General features: G+C 39.2%; 2 protein-coding genes across 8 annotated transcripts; both read right to left on the bottom strand.

Moving 5' to 3' along the window:
• Window positions 1-27: 27 nt before the first annotated feature.
• mlip (muscular LMNA-interacting protein) lies at window positions 28-20,632 on the bottom strand. Of its 4 annotated transcripts, XM_025060972.1 has the most exons (15): window positions 20,327-20,632; window positions 18,220-18,487; window positions 13,151-13,276; window positions 11,355-11,498; window positions 10,808-10,975; window positions 7,922-7,993; window positions 7,471-7,542; window positions 7,285-7,368; window positions 7,137-7,172; window positions 5,207-5,251; window positions 4,930-4,992; window positions 4,709-4,819; window positions 1,649-1,693; window positions 1,504-1,537; window positions 343-565 (listed from the first exon to the last, which is right to left on the bottom strand). In XM_025060972.1, the coding sequence occupies exons 2-15, from the start codon at window positions 18,247-18,249 to the stop codon at window positions 492-494; spliced, it is 1,104 nt and encodes a 367-aa protein (XP_024916740.1). In that variant the 5' UTR covers window positions 18,250-18,487; window positions 20,327-20,632; the 3' UTR covers window positions 343-491. The 4 variants fall into 4 exon arrangements, with proteins under 4 accessions (XP_024916739.1, XP_024916742.1, XP_024916741.1 ...); XM_025060971.1 differs by lacking the exons at window positions 1,504-1,537; window positions 1,649-1,693 and having other exon boundaries at window positions 28-565; window positions 20,327-20,627; XM_025060974.1 differs by lacking the exons at window positions 1,504-1,537; window positions 1,649-1,693; window positions 4,709-4,819; window positions 4,930-4,992; window positions 5,207-5,251 and having other exon boundaries at window positions 28-565; window positions 20,327-20,631.
• Window positions 20,633-20,987: 355 nt separating this feature from the next.
• Window positions 20,988-27,727, bottom strand: LOC103387421 (disks large homolog 3-like). Of its 4 annotated transcripts, none has more exons than XM_025060792.1 (8): window positions 27,066-27,727; window positions 26,655-26,796; window positions 25,696-25,926; window positions 25,402-25,491; window positions 25,238-25,315; window positions 23,828-24,091; window positions 23,621-23,683; window positions 20,988-23,422 (listed from the first exon to the last, which is right to left on the bottom strand). In XM_025060792.1, the coding sequence occupies exons 3-8, from the start codon at window positions 25,858-25,860 to the stop codon at window positions 23,240-23,242; spliced, it is 843 nt and encodes a 280-aa protein (XP_024916560.1). In that variant the 5' UTR covers window positions 25,861-25,926; window positions 26,655-26,796; window positions 27,066-27,727; the 3' UTR covers window positions 20,988-23,239. The 4 variants fall into 4 exon arrangements, with proteins under 4 accessions (XP_024916560.1, XP_024916559.1, XP_016893008.1 ...); XM_008322053.3 differs by lacking the exon at window positions 26,655-26,796 and having other exon boundaries at window positions 23,047-23,078; window positions 23,219-23,422; XM_017037519.2 differs by lacking the exon at window positions 26,655-26,796 and having other exon boundaries at window positions 20,990-23,395.
• Window positions 27,728-27,780: the final 53 nt, after the last annotated feature.

Genomic DNA, 27,780 nt, shown 5'->3' with positions numbered 1-27,780 from the left:
CATCAAGAAAGGGGAAATACATCCACTGAGGGCCATCAAGAAAGGGGAAATTTAAAAAATACATCTATTAAAATCACTAACAACAGGCTCTGAATTGTTGTTGACTAAAAGAAAAGTACCACAGGGAACACTGTTGGTGGTCAGTTATTTTCTGTCTATAACCACAGGACTGCTGTTGGACTAATTGTTTGAGAATCTTTCAATAGTACGTTTAACATTTTTAGATTATTTTCAAACGTTTTGATATTATCCAAGATATCTGGATGGTTACAGATGTTTGTTTGTTGTGCTCTTTAAATGATGCATTTGATGATCTTGTTTTCCATATTATTTATAATGTTATTTTTTCACTGCTTTAGATATGAGTCTCAGATGCCGCCCTTCGTTCCTCAGCACGAGCGGCCAACGCTGGTGCAGCCTTTACCGAGTGACTGTTCTGGTTTCCCGACTCTGTAATCCGCAGCTCACACGGGGAGAATGGACTTCTCCTCTCAGAACCCGTGTCCTGCCTCGCGCTCTTCGGGCTCATGAAAACTCTCATCTTTGCAGGACTCACTCTGTCCGCCTGAAACAGAAGAGACAAAGACTCTCATTTCAGCTGTGTTACAGCAGTAAGACTGACAGCAGCTGCTCCGGGTTTTCAGTTAGAACCGACTTTAGCCTGCGGTGATGCTGTCCGACATTTCCCTTGAGGTTTAGGGTTTGACCGGTGTTGATTTTTCACAACCCTTTTCCAGGTATTTGACATTTGCTGTATTTGTAACTGAAAATGTCCCTGGAAGTTGTTGTGAAGACAGAAAAAAAATATTTTCTCAGAATTAGTTCTCATTCAGCAAGGATTATTTTCTCACTCATGTTTCCTTATTCGTTGTTAACTGGTGTAAACATAAACCTACAACAAAGTAGGGCTGCTACACAGTGTTTGTGTATTTGTTCAGTACTTTAAACAGTATTTGTGTTGGTTTAAAGCACTCCTGTTTTTCTCCAAGGCTTAAATATAAATAAATAAAAACATCGGCTCAATAAGTAGTACAACAAAAATTGCCTTAACGCAATTTTTATTTCTTCTTTTCTTGTTTTACGCTGACTCATCAATCTGTTTCTGAAATAAATCAGTTGCACCAGGACCACAAAGCTGCTCTTAGTAAGGATTTAGAAAATAAAACTAAAGAAAATCAGAGTCTTGGCTCCAATGCTTGAAGTAAAGAGAGGCAGATAAAGGCAAAATGATTTCATCATTTTTGTTGCTTCTTTTTTCATAGACACGATGCTTTGTTTAAAATAATAACCATTTGTGACGATCGTCTTCCTCTCAACAAACCACGTTTTCATTGATGATAATTACTGAGGAGAGTTCGCTTAAACACAAACATTCAATTATCACAATCATGCCTAAACAGATGCTTTCATGATGGACAGGTTTGTCATTATCCCCTTATTAAAATTTTCACCAAAAAAAGGAGGATGAAATTGATTTAATTTTAAAATGATTAAATCACACACCTCTGACACCTGAGGCCCCGTTTGGTTTTGGTTTCTTGTACAACAAGAGAGAGAGAAAAGTAAATATTTAGACACATGTCTTTACACCACTGCTGATTGTGTCTTCTCTTGTTTCAAAGGTCAGGGGTTCAACTCCAGGGTTTACCTCATTGACGCTCAGACCATAGATCAGATCTACGTCCAGAAAAACCTACGTCATTATGAATGGAGAAAAAAAAAGGTGAATGATCAAAGGGTCGTATCAGTGTGTGCGTGTGTGTGGAATGCCATTTGTTTAGTCTTCAGGTCATGTCGAGTGTCTCATAACAGAGATAAAATATTTTATTTATAAAATATCTAATTAAATTCACCATCCAATAAATACATATAAAAGGTATATAAAATCTGCTTTTGATAGGTTTTTCTAACTTACAAAATCCATACAACATAAAGTTTGGCTTCAGATAAGGTGTTGAAAATCAAACCGACTGGAGAGAATTGGAGTTGGACGTGAGTGTAGTAGGAAGAGATCACAGCTGAGAGCAGGCAAAATACATTTCCACACCTTTAAATTCCACTACAAAAAAGTAAAGAAAACACTGCATTATACAGTAGACACCAGTACAAATACACTCTGAGGCAGATTGATTAGATAGACAGAAGATACTGTTATGAACCATCAATGGACAAATGTGTTTTTAAAGTCATTTTTAAAACCTCTGTGTTGGAGATGATTGTTGAAAGCGAACACAGCCTGTGATGGTAAAGGTTAAGTGTTTCCTGTCACAACAGAACCATTCTGTAAAAGGAACGGCTCTATTTTTCACTTCACTGTCAGTGGCCATGTTGACCTTAACACTGAATCAGACTAATGTTATGAAAACATCAGTATTTCACATGGGGATGAGTCCACAGACTCCTCTATGAGAGAGTGATGATGTCAGAGACTTTTCACTATAAGCTACAGCTATAAACCCCCGTGTTGTATAACTTGTTTGTAAATATCCATAAAAAACATTAATGTGGAAGATGACACATGCTTGTGTGGCCTTGTAATGTAAGCTGCACAAAGACAATTAACACTTTTCGTTTGTTTCATCTCGCTGACTCCCACAACAGGAAACAAATGTGCCACTCTCTCTGATTCTCCTTGGCTCCTAAGATAGCTAAAGGCAATGGTTTGTGCTAAATTTGCACACACAGGTCTAATTCTTCTGACGGCTCCTTAAACCTGTTCCACGTCGTCGGAGAGAAAAGTGGAGCTGTCACAGAAGCTCACTGAAGCAGAATAAACAACTCAAAGGGGATATTGTTGTTTTCATTTTATCATTGAAAATAAAAATAAAATGAAAGGCACCACTTTGGTGCCAGACACATTACAACCAGGATTTGAGACAAACAGAAGAAATCTTCTGTCACCTGGTACAAACAGGGTTTGCTGGGATGTGCTGAGAGCAACCGCCTGCTTCACTCCATTCTGAAGGGATGAAGCTGAGCAGTTGGTGACATGACATGAATCATTCTCTCAGAGGGTTTGACGAGGCCGACTGAGGTAAGAAATATTTAAGAGGAAAAAAGAAAAAAAAAGTTTACAATACAACCTATGTCTGCAGGAAAGTCTTTTAACAACAGCTGAAAAAAGGCTGAATTAATCAGCATAATTAATGAATTGTAATAAAGCTGAAATATAACCACAGTTGTATTGTACAGTATGTTAACTTCCGTTCTCCTTAAGGTAGGTGTTTAGAACTATATCTGTAATTTAGACTGCTAATTTATATTTATCTATAAAATAACAATAAACAGTTTAAACATCTATACGTTTTTGGCCTTTAGGTGGCATTAAAGAGCTCATATAAAATATATAACACACACATAGATAAACACATGTAAATATATACATACATATATACACAGTATGCATATATTTTTTTTAATTTTTGTAACAGTAAAATATATATCAGAGTATAATGGATGACATCATTAGAAGCAGTATATGTGGCCTAAGTACACAAAAATCAATAGAAAATGTTTCTTCAATTTGTCATTACCCTACAAATATTGCAGTACAACATGGTACTCTCTATGGAAGCAGACCTGTGTGTAATATGAAAGGGCTCGGGTCATAATTAGGACTTGGTTCATTTTAAACTGATAAGGAATTATTCAAAAAAGTGTTAACAAAGAACTCAATGGTTGTCAGTTATTATTACAGTAGAAGCCAATTAAGAATTTACAGATAAACCAATGACATCAGCTGTCCTCCATTAATGAATCAAACCACAAACCTCACATCACGGAGTGAAAAACTACACCAGCTGAGGTTGAAAATGATCGAATGCATAATTAGCAGCCGTCACGGTGATGACGTTCAGGAGGTGAAGTGACGCAGCTCCTTAACCTATTAATTAAACTACTGTTTCACTGCAGGCTGAAGCCAGCGGTAGTATCTATTACGGATGTTGAGAGGCAAAGAGGTCACACACGTGTCTACACCTCATTACATTATTATCAGAGGTAGTAGCAGGAGTAGTAGACGCAGTTACTGTAGTATTAATAGAAGTGAGAGTAGTAGTTAATCAACACATTCAGCCACCAAAAGGAAAATGCTAAACTTTACATCTTAGGTTATCACAGCCTACACAGTCAATAAAAATAGTTAAAATACACATTGGAAGATTTAGCGGCATCTAGTGGTCAAATTAGATAGCACTGTTTCAATCAAGGTGGACAAATACGAGGAACAACACATGAAGATCGACTCCTGGTTAAAATTCAAATAAGCTCATAAACTGAAGAACAGGAAACAACAATACTTTTGGATTAGCGTACACCAGGGATCTCAAACCTCTGCCCCGTGGGCCACTTCTGGCACAAACCACCAAAATAAAGCCTGCAACCAAATGTCATAACAATTTAATTTTACTCTTGAGGATATAAAAAAAAAAAAAAAAATTTGTTTGTTCTCATTCATTATACTATTTTGCATTGTTGTATAATATGGTATTTATAAATTATATTTATTTATATTTTTTTTTAATTACTTTTTCTAATATAGCAGGGATTTATTTTGTATTGAACATTGAAACCAAATATGCCCCCCATAAAGCAGTAAATGGAGATGAATATTTCCTTCTGTACATACATCTTTTACTTTACAGAATTAATGGTTGGATTAGAAATGAAAAAATATCTTTCACTCTAAGCCAAAAAAGTAAAGACTTACCTTGCTGAAGTCAGCCAAGGTCTGTCTGAAGGGATTTTTATAAAATTCCTCTTCACCTTCTACAGTCAGTCTGGGAATTGCTGTCATTGGTCGAATTACGCCAGGCTTCGTCTGGAAAGATGCATAAAAAAAAAGAGTCATTTTTAAGATTTTTTTTTTTTTTTTTAATACAGCGGTGGTGCAGCAGACTAAATTTGCTAAAAATATAATTGGGTTTGAACCTTTCGAGGATCCAGCAGCTTCCTTTCTAGACTGCCTGGCTGGTGCAGGCTGCCTACAGAGGCCTGGATAAACAAGTTGTAAGAGAAAATTTACATTTTAATAGTGTCACTTATTTTTCTGTATGAATAACAGATATAGAAAAAGGTCATTTCTTCTCTGTCATATTTTTCACATATTTTTTTCCTGTAATCTTAATTCAGCGTGGCAAATATTCTGAGAAACTGTTTTTTTTTTTCTTTTCAAAATTCAACATCTGAACCTATTTCTTTGACTCACATATTTGGTTTCACGTCCCAAGGTTTTTTGAAGAGAGTTGATTTGCTGGAAGTAAGAAAAGCATAACAGGAGATGAGCCTCCGTTAGCTTTTTAATTTAAACATCAGTCGGAACATTCCGCAGCCAGAAAAGAGATGAGGTCCTACAGCAGGTGAACACAACACACTGGCTGCTCGATTAGATACAGAGGCAAAACAAAATTAGCTTTGCATTAAAATGCATGTCCATTAGGATGCACACGCACACACAGACACACACATTCTGCTTTTCATGAGTTGTCGAGACATGTGGCCTTTAGCCCTAACTCTCAACTAAATCCTAAAAAGCAAAATGACAAAAGGTCCTCACAACGAAGCATTTTACCAAATAATGGTCCTCACAATTATAGCTCCACACACACACGCACACACACGCACACACGCACGTACAGACGATGTATATGAGATACACGAACTTCGCTCTCCTTTGATGAATAATGAACTGCTGTCTTTCTCATTTCTTCTGCCGCTGACTACAGAGTCAGAATTCACTTTCATCCCACTTCATGTCTGTGTTCCACTAAACCAAGGTACAGCCCTGTTTCCTCTGGGTTTTTTTGTTGTTTTTTTTTTTCATTTCACATAAAAATGTTGGCACCTGCCTATAGTTCTGAATCAGCAAACAGGTAAAACCCACAGAATGGAAATCACTACAGAACGGCCCCAGAACCCGTGGTCATCTCCAATATTAGCAGTGCTGTCATTAACAGGCTCGTATGAGCAGACGTTCATACACACAGTCTGCTAACGTTCACCGTGAGATTCAAATGAGCAGAAAACAAAGGGTTTCCATAATGAGCGTCATTCCACTGAAAACGACTTCTTCTAACCTCCTCCACCTGAAATGATTCAACACTCAATACAATAAATACCCTCTTCCATTTAGAAGGCATGTTAATATTTCATCATTGGGGACAAAAACTTATGACAACAAAACATTTTGTTTCTATTTTGCCGTCTGTTAATGAGGAGAGAGTAAAATGAGCCGTTAGCATTTTCCTCAATTCTCTGGTGTAGGTATCACGACAACCCGTACTTATTGAACGATCGACTTGGAAGTAACTTGACAGGATGTATATATATGAAGTGTACAATCAATAATGAACAAAACAAAGTATGGCAGACGACAATGATGGATTTAGTCAGTGGACAGATTAATATTGTGAAAATGTGGCTGGCTCCCAGTGTAACGTGACGAAAGTGAACTTTGCAGCCAGATGAAGTACGAGGGTGGATCGTGGGTGGCTGCAGCTTCCAGACGACATTAATTGACAAAGATTGCACAACAACTTCAAATGGAGGCACACACATTCGGATTTTCATCTGTAAACGCAGCATGTTGCGTGTGACAGCCCAGTAGTACTCGTAGTAGTTTATTGGTATGGGAGTCGGATGTCTGTTGCATTTAGGTCATAATGTGAACTACAGTACAAGGCAAAAAAAAGCATTAGATCAATAAGACCTAGAGGGTGAGCAAAGCCATATAACCCCAAGGAAGCTTAGAGTTAAACTCTGAACCAGGCAGAAGCTGTTAAAATCGTCTGATTTGAATTTCTTTTCACCGACTGGATGCATTGATAATGATATAAGTGCCCGATGGTAGAAGACGGGCTGAGCGCCTGCATAAAGAGATCAGTTCATGCAGTTCACTGTGGGCTAAAGTCTGTTGAAAGAGGCTTCAGAGCATTTCATCACTCATCAGAAAGAATTTTATCACTGACCAGTTTGATCACTAAAAGCATGCAATTTATTCAACATCACCAGGATTTAAAACCATTAACTGCAGCAGTGAGTCTTGGCTATGGTAAGCAGCACAAAAACTGAGAGAAAGGTGTTAAAAGTGTCAAATTGACTCACACAAAAAAAGAAAAAAGCAAAGAAAAAACTTTTACCTGCAGATCAATGTTTGTTGAGGACGACTTGGAGGGCTGCAGGGGGTTAGAAAGTAAGTGTTGCATTGATTTATCAATTGACTTGCATCACAGCAGCTCTTCAGACTTTTCCATTTTACATCAGTACTCGTGATTTATGAAAACTCACCGCTGCAGACGAATTTGCCAAAATTTCATCAATGGTTGCGTAAAGTTCCTCTGACTCTTGCCGGAGCTGAGCTGGTGAGCACATCTGTGGAAAGCACACATTATTGAAGTGACAAGTGTGTGGTGTGGCGTTGACAGCACAACGCCGGTGTGTTTTTCGTGTGTGAGGGCGACTGATGACGCACACCTCTGCATGAGTATCCACTCTGTCCATCGTGTCACCAGGACTGTCTGTTCGCTCTACCTGCTCATCAATGGCCTGTGGACACAACATTAAAGGTGAACCAATTGATCAGTCAGACAACACTGCGGTTTGTAGAGAATATATTCTCGTCTGAAAAACATTTCCTCTGCATTCTCCACAGATGACGCTGCAGTCTCTGCAGCTGTGATTGAGCGTAAACAAAACGTTCATTTGTTTTGTCAGTTTTTAGCCACATCTCCTACAAATGAGGTTAAAACCCCACACTCAAGTGGAATAAGACACAGCTCAAAGCCATGGAATGAATTTAGGTCCTAAAAAAAACCAAATACTTTCCTGCCACAGATTTGTACATTGCTCAAGTTTATTATAGCCTCAAATTTAATGGGATAACAAGATTAATTAAAAGAAAATAGAGTCAATTTAATGAACTCACCTGCTGATCCAGAAGAAGGGTGTTTGTTGGAATTGCAGCAAGGGATTTATAGCTTAACTTAATCTTGTGTGTCTGCAGAGTGTTGGAGAGACAAGCGTTGACACAGAAAATGAATACATTTTGCTTTATGCTGTGACACCGTGTGCTACATGAAGCAAAGTAAAGCCACAACTGAACAATAAACTCATTTTACAAACTGGCGAGGCTCGTTACTGCAGCCACGGGTGCCTTAACATACAACATGGCTTTGGCCCGTGGGCAGGCCGGAACCTAGACTGTGTCCCACATGCTGTGTTTTCTAACTCAACAAACTTGGCTTGTGTTTGTCATGCTCCCTGTCGTGCTTTGAGTCATATGTCTGACCTACAAACTGGAACTCCAACAGATGATTGAACATATGGAGTTTCTGATGTGTCAGTGATGACAGCAGATCTAAACAACATCAATTATTTACACTGCACCCTGCTGGATAAGTTGGTACACACTCTTAAAACGCAACAGAAAGTAGGACTGGTAATCTAACTTTGTAAAGCTAAAACAGGTCACTTCCCTTTTTCACCTCAACTTTACTGTCATTTTAAAACATGTTATAAGTTATATGTAACATGTAATATGTATATACTGTATATATATATACATATATTATATATATAATATAATATATTATATACTATATATAATATATGTAATATGTTATATTTGAACTTCCATTTGTCTTATTTCCCTTCTTATGAGCCCTAAACAGACCTACAGTCGACTGCAGAAAAGCCAGTTAACACGCACACACAGGCACAAACATAAACAAAATCCTCTATGTGGTCTTTGCAGATTGTTAATTATCTTGTAAGGTGCATTGGAAAAAAGGCATCTTTAAAATGGTATAGGGACAAACATAGTAATTTTAAACTTTTATGTTTGTGTTGCTATGCAATGGTTACTAACACCACAGATACAGCATCTGTGGTGTTGATTTTAATCAGAGGTTTTCATGTACAGTTCAGCACAGTCCTGTAATGCAGCTCTGAGTAATTGCTGCTTTTAAAGACAACATCTTTCCTGGATTCTATGTTTGTACCACAGGTGCAAAGTTTGAGGTAATCATTTTTGTAATTTGTCATTTAAACAGCATAGTCATTTTTTTCCACTGAAAACACTATAAACTCCTTAACCCTGTATATTTACCGTCAACAGTTTAATTTGAAATACCAACAAGAGATTTAACTCTTTTTTGCATTCTGATGAAGTCCGCCTGAGTTTTTTGGAAATCTGTTCTATCAAAATAAAAATAGAAGACGACATCTGTCCAGTGAATGATATGAGCTTTGAACCACAGTGTGTCAGAACAGAATGTCACAGAGAACATATTAAATAATATCCTCACTCTAAACAAGTCATGCAGGAGGCAGAAGTAGTGACTACCTTTCTTTTTTTACCCTCCCTGTCACTGCAGTCTGATATTCCACTCCCAGGCCTGGGGGAGGGCGTTGTGGAGCGCAGAGAGAGAGAAGGGGACGGAGTGAGGTCTCTAATTGGTGGAGCAGGTGAGGGTGTGGGTGTGGGAGAGCCGGAGGGTGAGGGCCATCCGAGAAATGTGATGGGTGTGTAGCGGGAAGGCGACAGGCAGGGGGACTGGTGAGGTCCCTGTGAAGCAGTGCAGCTTCTCTCACACCTCCTCCTCCTCATGCTGCTTTGTGGAAGCTGGGGAGGAGGAGGAGGAGGAGGAGGAGGAGGAGGAGGAGGAGGAGGAGGAGGAGGAGGAGGAGATGGTGCATCTGTGCGTGCAGTGAATGTTGTGATATTGGGGGAGTGTGACACTGGAGGCTGAAGGTGAGGATGATAGACTGGTGCACATCTCAGCTTCTGTGAGAGCAGATGAAGTTTAGAGAGAGACGAAGGAAACCGCTGCCTCTGTTTCTGTGGCACAGAGCTGTCACTTCTAGTCCCGTAGTTCTTAAGGTTGTTTTTTACATAAGGCACAGGAGCGACGCCTGACTTCAGCTCAGAGGACGGACAAAGAGAATAGTCTTTGTGGTGCAGTTGTTTAGAAGTTGCACAGTCAACAATTTCTTGGTGCTCTGCAGGAGAAGCAGATTTAAAATTTGAGCATAGCAGTGACAGAGGGGCTCTGGGTAGTTTACTGCCCTTCGTTGGTGGAGGTGAAATCCCTCGCTCTGATTGGGGCACAGGGCTGAAGCAGCTTTGCTCACAACATCTTTTAACTTGACTCTGGGGGCAGGTTATGCTGTGTTTACTTGACTGCACAGATGAAGGAGAAATGACACATCTGTTAGCGTCCCTGTGAACATGAGGCTGACTATCTATAGACACTGATGAGGAGAGGTGGGAGGAAAACTCCATGGGAATAGAAGCCACGCTGGAGGCCGCCGAGCAGGCCTTACAGAAAGACAGGGTCACAGGGTTAACAGGCCAGCAGGGGGTGTAAGGCCTCTGCAGAGCAGAGGACAAGACAGGGAGTCGGCCTTTTCTCAGGATGGCAGTGAGAAGGGAGAGTCGGGTGAGAGGAGGTCGGTGCCGAGGCGGTGGAGACTGTGGACAGACAGAAGACGACAGACTCTCGCAGGATGAAAAGCAGGTTTGAGGGATGTGAACCAGGCTAGAGCCGGGAGCGAGAAAATGCTTCTTGATCTGGGTGACACAGGGTGTGAAGACCCCTGAGCGGACAGAGGAGCAGGGGGAGACAGTACGGCTGATGGAGACAGGAGAGGCGACAGAGGAGAGCTGGGCACCACACCAGCTCTTGTCTTTGTCCCAGACGTCTGAGAGGAGGGACTCTCTGGACGAGGCCGTGGTGGGACACAAGTCTGCAGGGAAAGTGGGGCTCATTCTGTCTTCTGACACTCTATTTGCAAAGCAACCCGAGCTAACCTCAGCACGTCCAAGAGTATCCTGACACTGCCACTGGGAAATGCCCCTGTGTTGATCAACAGCTGTCTCCATAGATGCCCTCCCTGCAGTTATGTGGTTGGATGTATTTTCAGTTCTGCCTGAGGAAGAGGCTCCACTGAGGCTTGCATAATTTGTTGAAGGCTTCATCTGAAAAAAATAAAATAAAATAAAAAAATAGAAACTACACATAACGAATGTTTAAATGTTTGTAAGCCTCCACTGGAAGTTTTCCTTTAATTTTCAAATGTTGTAATTCATTCAACTTAACATTTGAATTTTTTGAAAACAACAAGTTTAACATAATCAAATATGAAAAAATTAGAACACAAAAGAAAACTTTGTGGCATTTTTTTTGCTAAGATTTTGTCGATATCTTGCTAGAACTTTATAGTTTGTGCTAATTATTTTTACACAGTAGACAATCTGACATACTATGGAGTATTTATAAAATGTAATATTACAAAGATATATGGGTTATAAAGGATAAAACCATACAGTGTGTGAGACAGAAACGTGTTGTACTTACTTTGAGCTGTTTATCTGATGGGAGAACGTTTCCTCCCTCTCCTCTTCCTTCTGTGGCCGAAGAGTCTTTGATAAAGACCATCTCCGCTTTGAAAATCTCTGACATGGTCTCTTCACTTATCGTCTCATGGGATGTGACCGCACTCTGACAGGAGAAAATGAAGCAAATGTTTAGGAGGAACTGAGCAAATGAAACCTGAGAATGGCTGAGGTGAAAGTCAGACAGCATAAGCACGCGGGGTGGGGGGGCGTGTTTGGTTTTGTCACCCTGACAAGTCCACACACATGATTCACATGGAGACACACATGTTCCGGTAACACTGGCGTAACGCGGCCTTATGGGAAAATCCAACAACGGAGCCAGGCTCGCTGTGTACACACATGACTGATGTTGTAAATAAGCAAGATCTTATCTCCAAAAGATTCTGGAAGGAAGAGTCTCTGCTTTAGTTTCACTTCATGTATTTATATCACAGCCGCAGCTACTTTTTTAACCAACAGAGGGCTGCTCTCAATTACAGCCCCAGGAGATCATTTGTGCAATGAATCCCTATGCATAAATAATTATATTTAAAATGTGTAAAAAAGATATATATTCATATATATATATTTATATATATATGTCCTTAACCTCTAGGGATATTGAAACACAAGCGTGCTAGCTTCAAACAGCAACATTGACAGCAGCCATGAAGAGAGAGTTCAGAAAGTATATGATATTTACAGCGTGCGGTTCTTAAGATGGATATTATTACTACCCTCAACGCCCACATAATTATAATTTTAAAAATAAACCTGAAAGGCCTTTTATTTCTGAATCCCTGCAGTGACACTGACAGTGATGGAAAGGACGGTGGGAGTGATGTTTTAGTCTGTACATTTAAATGGATAATCATATCAGGAAATGGAAGAGTAATGATAGAACATATGTGCTTTCATGGCCAGTGTCACATATATATATATATATTTATTTTATATTGTAACATGAGCAATTTGACACAACTATGGAAATAGAAAATGTATTTAGCACAGTGTGGTGTTCAGCCAATTTGTTCTTCAAACAATTGGTATTTGGACAAGTGAGTGAAGGTATACATTTATATAAATGTTATTTATTTTTTAAATATTAAATATGGGCTTTAAGTGTGGCACATATAAGTATGTATACTGTTTATGGATACATATATGTCTTAATATAATATACCTGTCACCTTTAGAAAAGTACACTTAAGTAGCCAGCAGTGAGGGGGAAGTTCAGCCACCGGCGATGATCCCCCCACCCTCCAACTCCCCCAACCCAGTGAGTCAAGCTTTGAAGTCCCATTCAAGAAAAGTGACCTGAGGCAGAAGCAGCAGTCAGAAGACGACCACAGCTCTGCTGCTCTGATGTTAAAGGGGGAAATGGATAAGTATCGGATTCAAACCCCACATCGAATGGAACCGCACCGACCTCAGGTTCTAAGAGCTTCTAAGATGTCAGGCATTTTCCCAGAGGGGGGGCACTTAGGATGACTGACAGCACTGATTAGTGACGACGATGTAATTACAGATGTACTTCTGTCTGTCATTTACATTCACACATCTACATACATGTAGTTTTAAAATAAGAAATATGAAATGAGAAAAACAGCAACTCATGTAACATTTTACTTTTCTGAAAAAAAGTGGCCTGTCGTAGATGCAGTCCCTGAAACGCTCGACACAACGTAATTGTTTGACCAGTAGTGATACTTTTTAAATGATTTGTTTTAAAAAAAGTTTGTTTTGTGGGTCTGTATATAATATTTGCTCCTCTACCTCATCGTCTCTCCTCGTGATGACTCCAGGTGTCCACTCCTCACTGATTAGGGTTTTCAAAGGGAGTTTCTGCAGCACCGGCACGAACGTAAAACCATGAAACCCAGAAGGCACTGCTGCAGAAATCTGTAAGATAAAGAAAAACACGAGTCTGTGGCATTGGGTGCTATAAGTGTTTAGGACAACTTGATATTCAATTCAACCCTGTCCTCTCCTGCTTGAAATACACAGGTTGAAAAAAAAACTTTAATTTAAGAAACCTTAATTTTATTTTTGGGGTCAGAACAACACAGAGGTCGAACAAATGTGCTCAGTAATGTGATTACTTTGCAGCAGTCTCTGGGGATTCACAATAAACTGCTGTTTTAAAAACACAGCTGGAGCTCACTGACTTTCAGGATATGTTTCTATCCTGTTATGAAAGTGCTAGAGCCTGTAAGAGAAGGACTTTTCCTCCAGACACTGATGTCCCTCAGTGATAATGTAGAATAGAGAAGAAGCTGTTGAAAATAGTGATAATGTAGAATAGAGAAGAAGCTGTAGAAATGTATAATTATTGAAAATAAACACTTTTTTTTGAGATGCAGAATCTCATTAGGAATACATCATATTAAAATATGGATAAAATGTGTTGAGCTAGACTGTTTAATATTCATCAGCCTCCAGCTTTTTTTAATCTAACATTCCCTGTTGCTATTTCTACCATATTTTTTATCTAATTAAAAAAAATACCGGTACTTGCAAATAATGTAAAATACTTTGAGTATTTTGGAAGTTCAGGTTGACTCTGACTAAAATTTGACAAGTGTTCAATCCAAACCGTCTATGGTTCAAAAAGCACTTTTACAATGTTCTTTAAAACTGTAGAACTGTTTACTCTAACACGTTCAAAGGAAATATTTCTCAACAAATTACACACATGTTGGGAATGTTAAAGTTGGACTAACTTTAACATGAAAATCAGAGGTGACTCAAAACATCCACACACCCCGGGAGACGGGGGTGACTGAGGGGTGTGGTGTCCCATCACATGGCTCTCGCACTAGTTCGACTGCATAATAAAGGTGAACGTCCTCTGCAAGTGTCACTCTCGTGGCCACTCAGAAATGTCACTCCTGGTGCAGTTGTGCTGCTGCTCACCGTCAGCTGTCACTGAGATAAGTGACAGCTGTCACCCAGACGAGGCTGGAGGCCCAGCTGACGGACAAACACAGAGAATGAGTTTGGGTTCTGTATCACCTGAAGTTGTCTGGTAGAACTCAAGATTGATGGATTTGTGTTGTGATTCTTGGTTTCATTGCCGTGGTCGGTGCACATGTGTACCAGCCTAGTGTCAGTCGCTGTTGTTGTTTACAAGGGGAAGAGCTAATCACTGGCTGTAGACGGCACAGCACACCAGCTCCATATTCTGTTCAGGCCTGAAGAGAATTAGTGTTTAAAGTTCCAACTTCCATCATGATGCAAGAGTGACATTTTCATTAGAAGCATTATTAAACGTATTATTCTTTTATTGAAACAGTATTGATGCAAGTCCGTGATTGATGCCCACCTCCATATCATCCATCAGGCCACGTCATCAGGCCACGTCTTTTCTGTCTACAACCGTTCTCTTAATCTTACACAAGTAACATAATCACAGTGTCAAATCATCTGGTTTGCAAAAATTACAACTCATAATTGCACTGGCTTGGCCATGCAATTTTGACCCAACAGCATTTCCACCACTCTGATCAGCTCTCACTAATCACACTTTTCTTCACCGTGTTTTCAGGTCATCTGCAATATATAGACTGGAGCGTCTGGGCAGCAAAGTGTTCCTCACTAATCAGAGAGGGTTAAAGTAGCACGTACTCTGGGCTCCAGGCAATTACAGAAGCACAGCAAGGGAAAGAAAGGCGGCAACACGACAGGCATAAACAGGTAGGACATCGAGCGAGTCCCATTTCAGTCCTCTGGTACAAAAAGTTTCATAATACAGAACACTCTCCCAAATTGCTGGCTCCTCCAACGGCAGTTGACATCAGCCCTGACACCGAGGCTTTAACAGGTGAATGCTTCACGGCCTCATACATCTTTGATTCCACTGTGTAAAGCTGGTACTGGTCTAAACAAGGGGTGGGGAAAAAAATGACGATGGCGGTATCGCCACATACCAGGGCAAGTCAAAGTCAAAAGTGAAAACCAAGTTCACACTTTTCAGCTCTTAAAGTGTGTTCATAAAGAAGTAGGAGCAATAATAATAATAATTACTATTATTATTATTATTATTATTATTATTATCTGCCTTGAGTGCTGTTAAAATCGATAGGTGGCGATATAACTGTGTACACAAAACTATTTGTCAGTCAGAAAGTCAACTTCAGTTCATACTTTAAAAGCAAAACTGAAGTGGAGCATCAAGGGAGAAAAAAAAAAGCATCACCACGCAGCTCATTAGCCTCTGGTCAGAGTAGAAAGCTCCAGCAAACATTAAGACACCAATACACCATCCTCATGAATTTGATGACGCTTGCAAAACAGAAAATGTCAAATTAAGCAGCCGAAAAATGTAGACACACGCCTACATGAAGCGTCAGCTTTATTTGTGAATTTCCATAGAATATTTGCATATGTTTGTATTTAACCCATCAGTGAAACATGAGCGGTGGGTAAACATGTAGTGTTTACAGAGTAGGAGAGTTATGGGATTTGAACCTGAAATCCTCCAATCACAGCACATTAAAGGACCAAACACTCCCTTAAACTCGGTGTGTACTTCATACTCTACATAAGGATTTGAACGACACTTAAAAAAATGTCAGAGTTCAACTAATCCCAGTTTACCATGCGGGACAATTTTCTTGGCGCATATATAGAATTTACATTGACTCAAGGCACTTCACTGCCTCCTGGTAGACTCCAGATAACACAGTCTGACCTCTGTGGACGGTATCAACTGATGCTGACCTTGAACAGTGACACAGCGAAAGAAAACCTAATTGGAATCTATCGCACAAGAGAATAAAACAGAAATGAAAAATTGAGGTCCATGAAATTACAAAGTCTGGGCAGAAATCCAATTTAACTAATCACAACAGTCTGGAGGATTTGCTAATGTCCAAAAAGACAGACCTTGGACAGACCATGAAGAATTCTGTCCTAACACCCACGACACCCAAACATGTAAAGCGACACCTTCTGGCTGAGCTGCAAAACGTTTCACTTTTACTTTAAGCAGCAATGTTGCCAATTATTTCCACAACCGTCCGTCAGTTACGAAACACAATAAATGCCAGAGCTAAATATACACTGGCGGTGTATTCTTTCCTGCCGGGGTTCTCATGTAGCCACCTTGTTTGCACGTTCTCTGTAGTCATAGCAGAATAAGTTTATACCGTGAGAGGTCAAAGAAGAGCAATTCTGACTCCCCCGCTGGAGCCCTCCTGAATGTTTAATTGCGTCGAGTGTTGCCGAGGTCACGCTGCCCTCGCAGATCACATTTCCATACACAGCCGGCTCACTACACTACACGTCACCTCCTGGTGTGTTTGGTCTCACCTAGTCGGATTGCATGTGTCCAAAACCGAGTGCAAGCAGCACTAAATCATTAGACCCTTCCTGGTGGGCTTGTAAAAAAAAAAAAAAAAAAAACAACTCATCACTCATAAACAACGACCAACAGGGTTGACAAGGGGTGACATTTTTAACATTTTCAACTCCTTTTTTGTCTGCTACTTTTTGTCATGCAGAGTTTGTTCACTAATGCTAATCCTAAATTATGTGCCATGTCACTTTCCCTCCACAGGAAGTGAGCACACTAATGCTGTGTGAAGCTGTATTCCTCATTGATCTCCAGAATTCAAGAGGGCGACAAAAAAAAAAAAAATCATAAACACTGGGGTGTGTCACTAAGAGTTTAATTACAGACAAACACACAGCCCCTCCCTGCAGAGTGGATAAGGCAGGAAAACAGAACCCACTGCCAGCTGCTACTGAGCACACAGGGTAATCTGGGTTCATATTACAGACTAACATTTATACGAGTACACAATCTATTAATTGCTGCTAGGAAACAGTTAAAGGCACTCAAACTTACATCAGCAGCCAATAGCAGCACATTTGAGGGGGCTTAGCACAGTGATGGTGGCATTCTTAAAGGTTATTAAATGGAATAATTTCCCTAAAGGAAAAACTGTCATTAAATATTTTGTCAGTAATAATCCTTTAGGCCTTTTTAATTAATGGATATGATTGCGTGTATTCCAACTGCTTTGTACTTTTATCTTTTCTATTTGGTCCAAATGTGTCAAATAATAGGCACAGGAATGAAAAAAATACTTTATTGACCCCAGAGGTTGGTGAGAACAATGAATGCATTTAAAGCATAATTAATGTGTCAGCTCTAAGACGGTGTCAAAATGATACAGTGAACAACACCAGTCATTTAACTTTTTTTTGTTAGAACAGAATTACAAATCTAATTAATAGAATAAGAAATAAAAGTGAATTATTTGTCATTGTGACACAGCACACCACTGCACACACCAAAATGTGACCTCTGCTTTTAACCCATCAAAAAAGTGAACAGTGGGCAGCTTTAAACGCCCGGGGAGCAGTGTGAAGGGACAGTGCCATGCTCAGAGCACCTCAGTGTCAACCTGGCAGCTGGTGGACTTGAACCTGAAACCTTCCGGACCCAAGTCCACTTCCTTAACCACCAATCCACCATCTTTTTATATTATCTAAAATGTTTCTTACAGCCAAACTCTCACAAACACAGTTTTGGTGACAATTATTCATCGTAGCATTACAGAGATTAACAGGATCAAGTTGCAGCACGAACTTAGACACACTAAATGTTTATGTGTTAAAGCCTGAAGGTGATGGGGGCACCGCAAGGGGGCAGGGTTTTTTATGCTGATGAATTTGTACCAAATTCTTAGACAAGGTTATCTTTCAAGCACAGTCTGATTTTGTTTTCATTCAAATTGGGTGAATGTAAATAATAAAATAAAAAGACATCCAGTAACAGTACATTCCTATCTGTTTACTTAATTTTCTTTTAAATCTAAGTTTATAGATAATCTTACCATGTCTGGAGTTTGATTGAAACTATTCATTTCTGTGTTAGCAGCTCCTCCATCCAGATGCAAACATCCCAGGCTTCAGGAAACTTTCCTCAGAGTTAAAAAAAAAAAAAAAGATGTGCCTTCATCAGCCGGACCATTGGAGTTCAAAGTGGGTGTGCGTTGTATCACTCTTGCAGATTTCCTTTTATAGCCACATTATATCCAGAAATAGCCTGGGGGACAGCAGTCAGCCTGCAGGGCACCAGTAACAATGTCCAGGCTAACATGTCTGGAAACAACAAGTGCGAAAATATCACATAATATTCTCAACTGTTCTCTTACATCATTTATTTGGAAAAAAAAAAGTCTAGACAGATGCACTTTTCAAATACAGTCTAAATAGAAATAGAGATAGTATACTTCCACACACACATACACAGAATATATACATCACTATACAGAGAAACCAAACGCAATTAAATTGCCAATTTTCTGGGATCATGAGACCGATTCATTATTGTAAACAGCTTTTGGATTTGGAGTCTGGTGTTTCCCACCGGGGGTCTGACATTTGTCACATGTGACAAATCAGAATAAATGTTCATTAATATTCAAATGTTAACATTTTATCTGCACTGTTATTGGTTCAGCCTTAAGGACATTGAGTCATCTCTCTAAAAAATTGACATGATCTCTGAACATCTCTGAGTGAGAAACTAAGGACCAGCTTACACAGTATTAAAAATTGATCTCTGCTTCATGCTGATTACAACTGCTACAAAGGAGACGTGAGTCTGAAAACCTTTACCCTAATTCTTTATTAAATTTGTCGGATTAAAAATAAAAGTCCTCTGATGTCTGCAGTTGAAAACCGATTCATCACATCAACCATCGTGGTCTCTTATCAGTGAGTGGAAGCAGAACTCTCGGCTGGATGCTAATCCATTAACTTCACTACTTTCTTCTCTCAGGTCACAGCTGTTCTTGTCTATTTCCAGTGCCCCCTGACCCCACCCCTATCTGGTTGAAGCAGCCAGTGATAATCACAATATATGCACACATAGCTGCAGTTTTGTGTTTTTTTTTTATTTGTTGTTTTTTATTGTTTTTTGTTTTCCGCAGCACTGGTATATGGGGGGTTCCTTTAGCTTTCATTAATATTGTGAGCCATGGCATAAAATGTTGTCTTTATATTGTAATTATTATTATATCGATATTATTATACAGTGCATCAGCAGGTTGTGCAGCAACAACATCCAAATTAAAGGCCATTGTGAAATAAATCAATAAAAGACACCTGCAGAGGCAAGGCATGTTCCACCAGCACCAGGATTAAATATTATTCTCAAGGATTCAAGCAGTCATTATCAGATGGTTCATAAACACAAGCAGTGAAACAACAGCAGTTATTTGCAAAAGAAAAAAGAAAGAAAAGAAAAATGAAAAAACTCAAATTGTCAATATAGGATTGGATTTTCTTTTTCTACAAGTTTGATTGAAGAATAAACATTCAGTTCATGCCAAAGACATTTACAGAATGTAGATCAGTGATCAGCGCAGATGAAGCACAACAAAAGTATCAGATGGGTTTTTGTTCAGACTGAGACACAACACAAATTGTTGCTCAGACACATAAGTGTCTTCAGCCAGGCCTATTTCCCCAGGGTGCACTGCAGGACACCATTCCTGCCCAGTCATTGCAGGGCAATAGCTGGATTTCATGGTGTTTTTAACAAGCATGTTTAAAATCTGCTAGAATGTTCACGTTATACTTGACTGTGAACACCCTGACATTTATCAACATCTTAAGCGTTCTATTTTATTTATTACATATTTTATAAATATTTCTCACACCTCTTGCTCTTCTGGTAGTGCTCTTGCAGAGGCAGCTAAAATACCAATAACTTTCCCCTGAGAATTAAAGTATTTCCGATTTCCAAAATCTAAAACTCTCAGGTAGCCAAGAGTTTACTTCATAATACGTATATATATCGATGTAATTGCTTTAAATAAGAGTGAGTGTGTTTGTTCCGTTTTATTAACAAACACCCGCACTACATAATGCTTAAATCATTTGTCTACGTGATTATTTGTCACATTTGATCTGCAAGACTGCAAGATTACTTACCTCTCTTAGGCAAAAAGCGTGAAAAACGTATTTAACTTTTTCACCGGTGAAACGAACTACTTAAACAGCGCAGAAAGGGCAAACATTCGGTGGCAATAGCACAGACCACTTCGACAAGCGGCCATCTTGGGTCTTTGTGTAACAGCTGTGTGATTAGCAGCCAACCAATCATCTGCTGGAGTTTACAGTATCTACCAATCATCTCCTTATTTTCGCACAGCCAATTTGCATGACGTTCCTAACGTTTTTCTCTTGTTGTCTCATCCGGTTCACCTACACGGACGCGTTCGGTATGCGCATACAAATACAAAAATACCCCCACCCCCAACCACCGCAACCCTTCAAAGAAAAAGTGCTATATCGTCGATGCACAGTTCACCTAATCTTATATTATTGGACTGTGGAAGGAAATTGAAGTACATATAGTGAACCCACAGGTATAACTTTTATACATTAATGCAAAAAGTTTCATATATATGTATTTATTTATTTATTGCAGAAGCCATTATGTAGTATATTATTAATAGTATGTAACATTATTTATTTATTTATTTATTTATTTAACATTTATTTCTAAGTAATTTTCTTGAACCATTTTCTACATGCTACACCCTTGGCTTATGAAAATCTAACAGAAGTTATCAAATATTATTTCTTATGTTCACTGCAGCTAATAAAACTTTCTAGGAATTTTCCAACAAATCTTGTTTCCACGTTTTTGTGTAATTTTGTTTCCTTCCCATTAAAATCCACAGTCCAAGCAGATGCAGCAATCAGCAGCGATATTTCTCCGTGACTTTGTCAGTCAGTAGGAAGCACAGCACACGTCAGGTAGTTTTCTTAGAGGTCAGTTAGTGACCAGAGAAAGGAGACGACCTGCTGAGGAAACCTAAGTTAAACATCAGAGAAGATTCCATCCTGAAACTAAAGCCTGTCAGTTTCCAACCTTCAGCTTCCACCGACCACTGTGTCTATCACTAATAGAAATCCACTGACAAAAACAAAGGGACGTTTGACGTGCTTCACTAAATACATGGCCTACACAGCTTTGAAGGCATATAAATAAATAATTCCTATCAAATATTTAGAATGTCAACCATCCATCAAAAGTTTCTGCCCCCCGTAAGTTTCATCGCAACAAAGAGATCACAAAACCAAATCACAACTTCTGTCCTGTGGTGCAGTATTTTTATATACATTTGACATTGACAGATCTGAATACACTTAAAATAGACAAACTTTTTTTTCGTGGGTGAAGGGCTAGAGATTTCCTCTTCTTTGTGTTTATCACATTTAACTTCCTGTGGCAGACTTTAGTGGAATAATTACATTTCTAAGCATAATATTTATCCCAACCACACAGCCATTAGGAGAACTAACAGCCTGTGGCATAAGTGAGAAAAATGTTCTAAATAAATGTATTCATAACACATGTAATAATTCCTTTATGTGATGCCATCCCTCTGGGTGGTATATTTTCCATTTTGTTTTAACCATGTGTATATTATTTTATAATTTATGCATTATGATTCCTAGTCATTTTTATTATTATGCAATAAAAAAACAAGTAAAATGCACTGTATATGTTAATGTATTTGACAATAAACAACCATTCTGATTAAATGGGGGAAGTGCTACTAGATATAACTTAGAATACCCCAGTGGTGAACTAATATTCATCCAGAATTGTGTTAAAAAAGCAACAAAACAAAAAAACTTCAAGAAAGTTCAAGATAGACATTGAAGCTGTAGGACAAAAATATCTCCATCTGACAAAAAGTTTCTGAATGCGACTGGAGAAAATTGCTGAAATAAAACCAGGATCTAATGCAGACACTGAGAAAGGTTTCTGGTGTCAGAGTTTGACGAAGCCTCATTGTAAAAGTTTAAATGGAAGTTCTGCTGCCATGAGCATTCTTGGAAAGGAGTAAAAGAGAGAAAAACGCCAAAAATATGGTCAGTAACAATCTGGACTGGACACATGACTCCGTTAGAGTTAAGGCTACATTTGTCAGGTCGTGAAAATAGCTAGATATTATGAAAATGAATGAAAAGCCATTGAAGATCAAAGTATTAATGATTCGTTATTCTTCTTTTTTATTTAGTGATGCACCCCTTGTGCAGAGTTTATCTTTTACCATCACATCCGTATCATACAGCTTGTCTTCCACTGAAGAGAAAACCACTTGAACCAACAGAGTTTCCTCTACTGAGAGGGTGAACACCACACAGATGCTAGAAGTGTCTAAAGTACTTCAAAGTTACACACAAAGTGTTGACATCTATGCTCTGTACATTTTGGGGTGCTTTTATTATTTTCCACAAACTTTGATGCACACACAGTGTGTGTATAATCCCATGTCCTTGAAGTCAGCCCGTGCAGCAGATAGGAGGATGCGAAGCTGAGGTCAGTCTTTCGCAGGATTCTGAAGGATTCCACCTCCTGCTGCTCTGTCTGTTAAACCGTGTGGCATTTTATCTCGAAGCCGACAGTGAAAATGTTTTCAGACCTCACACCTTTCGGAGGCAAAACCTCAACATCAACATCTTACAGTAAGGCAGATTGCTGTGGGGCACAGGTAGCCGGAACCACTCGGTGGTGGGATGACTGTTCACAACAGAGCAATAATGAACTCCACTTCCATTAAAAGCAATGTGACAGTAACGAAAAAACTGCAGATTTCCAGTGAAAATAGATTAATTGTGCTGCATGATCTCTACGTTGTCCACATCCTTCACTAGCATCGTCAGCCTTTGGATATGACAAACAAAAACCTTTAGAAACACTGAAAAGAGAGTTGTATGACACTGGTCTCTCTGCAGAATGAATGAAATTCTTCAGTATGTAAAAGCACAAAGATGGAGGTAATAATAGCAGTCTGCATCCTTTACCAGTGTTCCCAGACGTGGTGGTCAAGGTGGGTAGAAAGCACAATCGAAACAATCAGGGTTTACGTGTCTGTCAGGAATGTCAGAGTTGTGTGGCAGCTCTCTGCTGCTACTGCTCTGCGTCAAGAGCTCTACATCTTCATCAGAGACAGAGGGATGAGTGAGGATGATCCGTGGGATCTGAGAGCCACAAACAGACAAACAGGACTGAAAGAAGAATACAAATCATCAAAGAGCAGGTGCATAAAAAATAGATAAAAAAAGATGGCAAACAAAATCAAAAACCATGTCATGCCATGTGTTTGTGTTGATGTTTGTCTCTTGTGTGGATCAGTGTTTGACACCCTGAATGGAGCTGCATGATTGCGTCTTATTGTTATGGTATATTTGATTGTGATTTCTTACTGTCATCATGTGCTTTCTGACCAAATGTGAGTCCTTTGTTGTTGCCGCTGCCTCCAGGTCAGACTGAAGCGAAAACAAAGACGGATGAATTTATCTGATTCGAGTGAGTTTGCATTTCTGTTCTGCAAACAAGTGGCTCAGAGTGCCTTTGGAACAATGGTGAAATTTAACCAGTAAATAGTGTTGAGATTGCAGTAAACAACTTACAGTGCTGCTGCCATTGCAGAGAACTGCCTCAATCTTCCTGGGCAAACAGTCAGGGGCAGCGTCTACCCTGGACTGTTTGCTCCTCTGGACTCCGCACAGCTGTGGTAAATCCACACCATCAATCATATCTCCGGGATCCTGGGGTTCATCTGTAGGCAGCATCATCCTCTCCCGGAGGACTTTCATCTTGATACAGCTCCCAGCATTCCTGAGCGTGCTGACTGCCTCATGGTGGGTCGCACCCAGCATGCTGAGCCCATTGACCTGGACAAACAGGGGTGATATTATAACAGAATGAAAAATAATTCAGTCAGTAGGTTAGACACATCTTCTTTTGTTTGGGATGCTAAAAGACAAACTGATTTTCACTGACAAAATGATTTGTAATTCAACAGAAGTGAAGTTAAATCACACACACACACAGAGAGTAAGAGCAGATTTGAGAACACTAATTATTATGAAGCAACTGGGTTAACAAAGTGGAACAAATGTCAAATTGATATTTTTTTTCTGTTTTCTCTCTGTAGCTGATGAACCACCTGTGGCTGCTTTGATTTTTCTCTTTGTGATGCAACAGATGGTTTGGAAAAAAAGAGAGAGCAATTGGTCCTATTATCAGTGAAGACAAAAACAAAGTTTCTATTTGAAGCCACATTTGTTTGTATTATGTTCCAGCTAGACCAGGGCTGGGCCGGTTGGTGCTCTGGTCCCTCAGCAAAAAAAGATCACTGGTTTGATTCCAGTCGTAACTGGGGTTTGTATGGTTTCTTGGTGTGTAAGATTACAGTAGGTCAATAACTAAAAGATCATAGGTATAAATGTGAATGTGAATGGTTGTTTGTATGTTATGGTAGCATATAGTAGTGAATGGTTCAGAACGGTATTTTTTGTATCTAAATTTAAGTAAGTCAAGCTACAAATTATATAGGACCATTTTGGTTTCAATTAGCCTGTGCTCCAACTTCATTGGAGTCTATTTCTAAAAAAACAAACACAATTATGCCAGAGAAACACTAAGAATTGGTCATTTGACCTTTTGTTTTAGAAACAATGGCTGAAAAACACAAGCAACCAACAGGTTTCTAAATATCTTTGTATACAAGGAGAAGACGAGTAAATGCATGTGAATGAGCCGGAGACTGCACACGGAGGAACAGGATGTTTGCGTCCTCTCATTAGAGACACCGAAACGATTTATTTCGCTCTGGTGATTCAGAAACAGATTGTGATTTGGTTTTCTGTTGGTCAGACTCTTGTCAGCCCAATAGCCCCATGCTGGTCGTGTAATGCCCTCCATTGGTCACAAGAGGAACAACAGCTGGAGGAAACTGCTTCTTTTTTGTCCAACAATATTTGGCTGTTTTTTCAAACGATGGTTGAATAAAAATAAATGATGTGAGAGGAACACACCTCCAGTAATCTGTCTCCAACGTGGATCCCTGCTTTTTCTGATGGCCCCCCTTTTCTAACACGGGAGATAAAAATGCCCTGAAAGGAAAGAAAAAAATATGAAAAAACACATAAATACAGTGTTTTGTGCACACGTTTTTTTTTTCACCCATACCAGCACCTACCTCATCATGGTCTTTGTACGGCAGAGAGCCTTTCCCACCAGCAATACTGATCCCAAGACTAGCCTTCTGTCCAGACACTCTGATCTGTAACTAAGAGGAAATTGTTTCATCACAAAGGATGGGCAAGAACTTAAGAGCTGCTAAAGCCTGAGAGCAAAACACTCAAGAGTTGGGTGCAAACATTTAATTAGCAGAAATTGTGCACATTCACAAATGCTTTCTTGAGGGTATGAAGGGAGAACCCTGCAAAGATAATTAGACATGTGTGAAAGGAAAAGTACAATGTGCCATTACTTTTAATAACTGATGGGAGATAAATGGTGCATGATGAAGGGGCTTTTCTGTCGCAGGAGATGTCAGATGTTCTGTGAGGAAGGATGGCTTTTTGTTGTGGTCTGGGTCTCCATGGAGACAGGGTCCAGCATGAAGAGCTCCAGGATACTGACAGTTCCCACTCATTTCGGTTTCACCTCTTTTGTGGCGACGAGCTGAGAAACCTCTCCCTGACAGCTGGTCTGCACCATCCTGGTGATTAGAAACGATTTGATGCTTTTAAAACCCGTCCAATCAACAAATCAGTGGAGCTTAAATTGCACGGTAAAATACATTTAAGAAAAAGAAGAAATGACACATTGGTGAGGGTTTATATGGGGAAATCTGGTCATTTTCAACACACAGCACTGCTGAGGTCTTTGAGTCAGAAGGAACAGAGAAACAAAAAGAACATTGTGTCCAATGAAGATTATTGTTTCTACCACCGTGCATGATCGAAATAGTATTCCAAGTATTGTGCAACATCATCACAGTTTAAGTGAGAATCCATCACTGTAAAAGAACTAAAGATACATACAGTATGTCGTAACACTGTTTCTTGAGCCACAGATATGATGGCTGTAGTAAAAAATGTATGATGTATAGTATATGTATATATTCTATTAAAGCATCATGTTTTGACTTTATTATCCAAATGTGGTTGAACATTTGACAGCCTTCTGGTTTCATTAAAAAAATACTGTAGTAGTATTGAACGCAACAATTACTACCTTTAGGTGAGCGAACTTTAAATCACCTAAGTATCTTTGTCCTGTGCTATATATTTATGTTAATAATAAAGTTTTTCCTCTTTCTAAATATATATGATATCTATATTAACTACTGAGATTATGTATAAGACCACGGACAGAAACTGTCTTAATTAATAATTTAAAAAAAAATCCCTGAAAGCTTAATTTCCTGTGGACCGGAGTACATACCTCACATACACACGCACACGCACACAGACTCTGACCCTGACGGGAACAACTAAACTCCCCTCCCGTGCCCTCCAACACCCCCCGCCTCCCGCAGGCAGTTAAGGTTTGATGACAACAGTCGATTGTTTTTTAAATCCTGGACCTGGGAAACTAGATGGTATGAGAAACGAGAATGAAGAAGTCTTCACTCCTGGAGCTAGACAGAGAATTTAATTTAAAAGCTCGAAGGAAATTAAATGATAAACCCTGATGAAGCATCTAAATTCTTCCTCGTAAATGACAATTTATCAAAACACAACTGAACTTTTACTTTTAATCTAACGAAATTAGATGATCGCCAGCAGTTAAGCTGGACATTTATTTTCGTACTTCAATAACACGCTAGTTTTAGCATTTATTATTTTTGTTTACCTTGTGCTCTGAGGACATTTCACAAATATTTTTCGAATTCATCACTTCACTGATTAAAGCAGGATAAAAAGAAGTTTTACCAGTTTTTGAAACAAACACTTTTTTCTTAACGATAACAGAAACTTAACCTAAAAAATTAAGTGTTTCAAAACAGTATTTTTTAACAAAAGCGTGTTCTCATTCTAGGGTTCCTACAACTTATTTACATTTCAGTGTGCGTCTGTATATACCGACCGCTGCAACAAACAAAAACAATTGGTTCCGTTACCGGATTTTGCGTGCCCCTGTAAGAGGCTTTCACTAAAATCTGAAAAATAGAAACTAGCATTTTCACTTTTATAAAAGCGATTTTGCGAGTAGCCACAAATATAAAATACTTTTCTTGTCCTGGTTTTTACATTTTAGACATTGTTTATGTCATTTAAGGCTTTACATTTAGACGAAGAAAAAACTTGACGTTTGAATGAGTTTAGGATGTGACGTGTGCACAAATAAAACAAAACCATGAGACTTGACTTGAGTCTATGCACACAACTTATCACATTAATACATGCAGGGCAGATGATCAAACATGGAACATGCTGGAAGACAACTGGAGAAACATCATGCACTGCCGAACACAGCAACAGATAGAGAAATAAGGACATTGAATTTTTTTATATCACCTACTATATTTACTTTCCCATTGATGAAGTGTAAAAAAACAATATCCTAT

This window comes from Cynoglossus semilaevis, chromosome 12 (genome assembly GCF_000523025.1).
Source record: "Cynoglossus semilaevis isolate Cse_v1.0 chromosome 12, Cse_v1.0, whole genome shotgun sequence".
Lineage (NCBI taxonomy): Eukaryota > Metazoa > Chordata > Actinopteri > Pleuronectiformes > Cynoglossidae > Cynoglossus > Cynoglossus semilaevis.
Note: the sequence above shows the minus strand (reverse complement) of the source record. Positions and strands in the feature narration are given on the sequence as shown.

Bases quoted from the DNA above. Each gene is read 5' to 3' on its own strand.
- mlip (XM_025060971.1), bottom strand. From the start codon at position 18,249: ATGAATAGTTTCAATCAAACTCCAGACATG. The intron at 11,499-13,150 runs GTAGAGGAGCAA...TTCTCCTGTCAG, and splicing joins TCACGAGGAGAGACGATGAG to AGTGCGGTCACATCCCATGA. The intron at 10,976-11,354 runs GTAAGTACAACA...TATTTTTTTCAG, and splicing joins CATCAGATAAACAGCTCAAA to ATGAAGCCTTCAACAAATTA.
- LOC103387421 (XM_008322053.3), bottom strand. From the start codon at position 27,107: ATGAATTCGAAAAATATTTGTGAAATGTCCTCAGAGCACAAG. The intron at 25,927-27,065 runs GTAAACAAAAAT...TCTAATCACCAG, and splicing joins AAATGTCCTCAGAGCACAAG to GATGGTGCAGACCAGCTGTC. The intron at 25,492-25,695 runs GTAATGGCACAT...ATTTCCTCTTAG, and splicing joins TCTCCCATCAGTTATTAAAA to TTACAGATCAGAGTGTCTGG.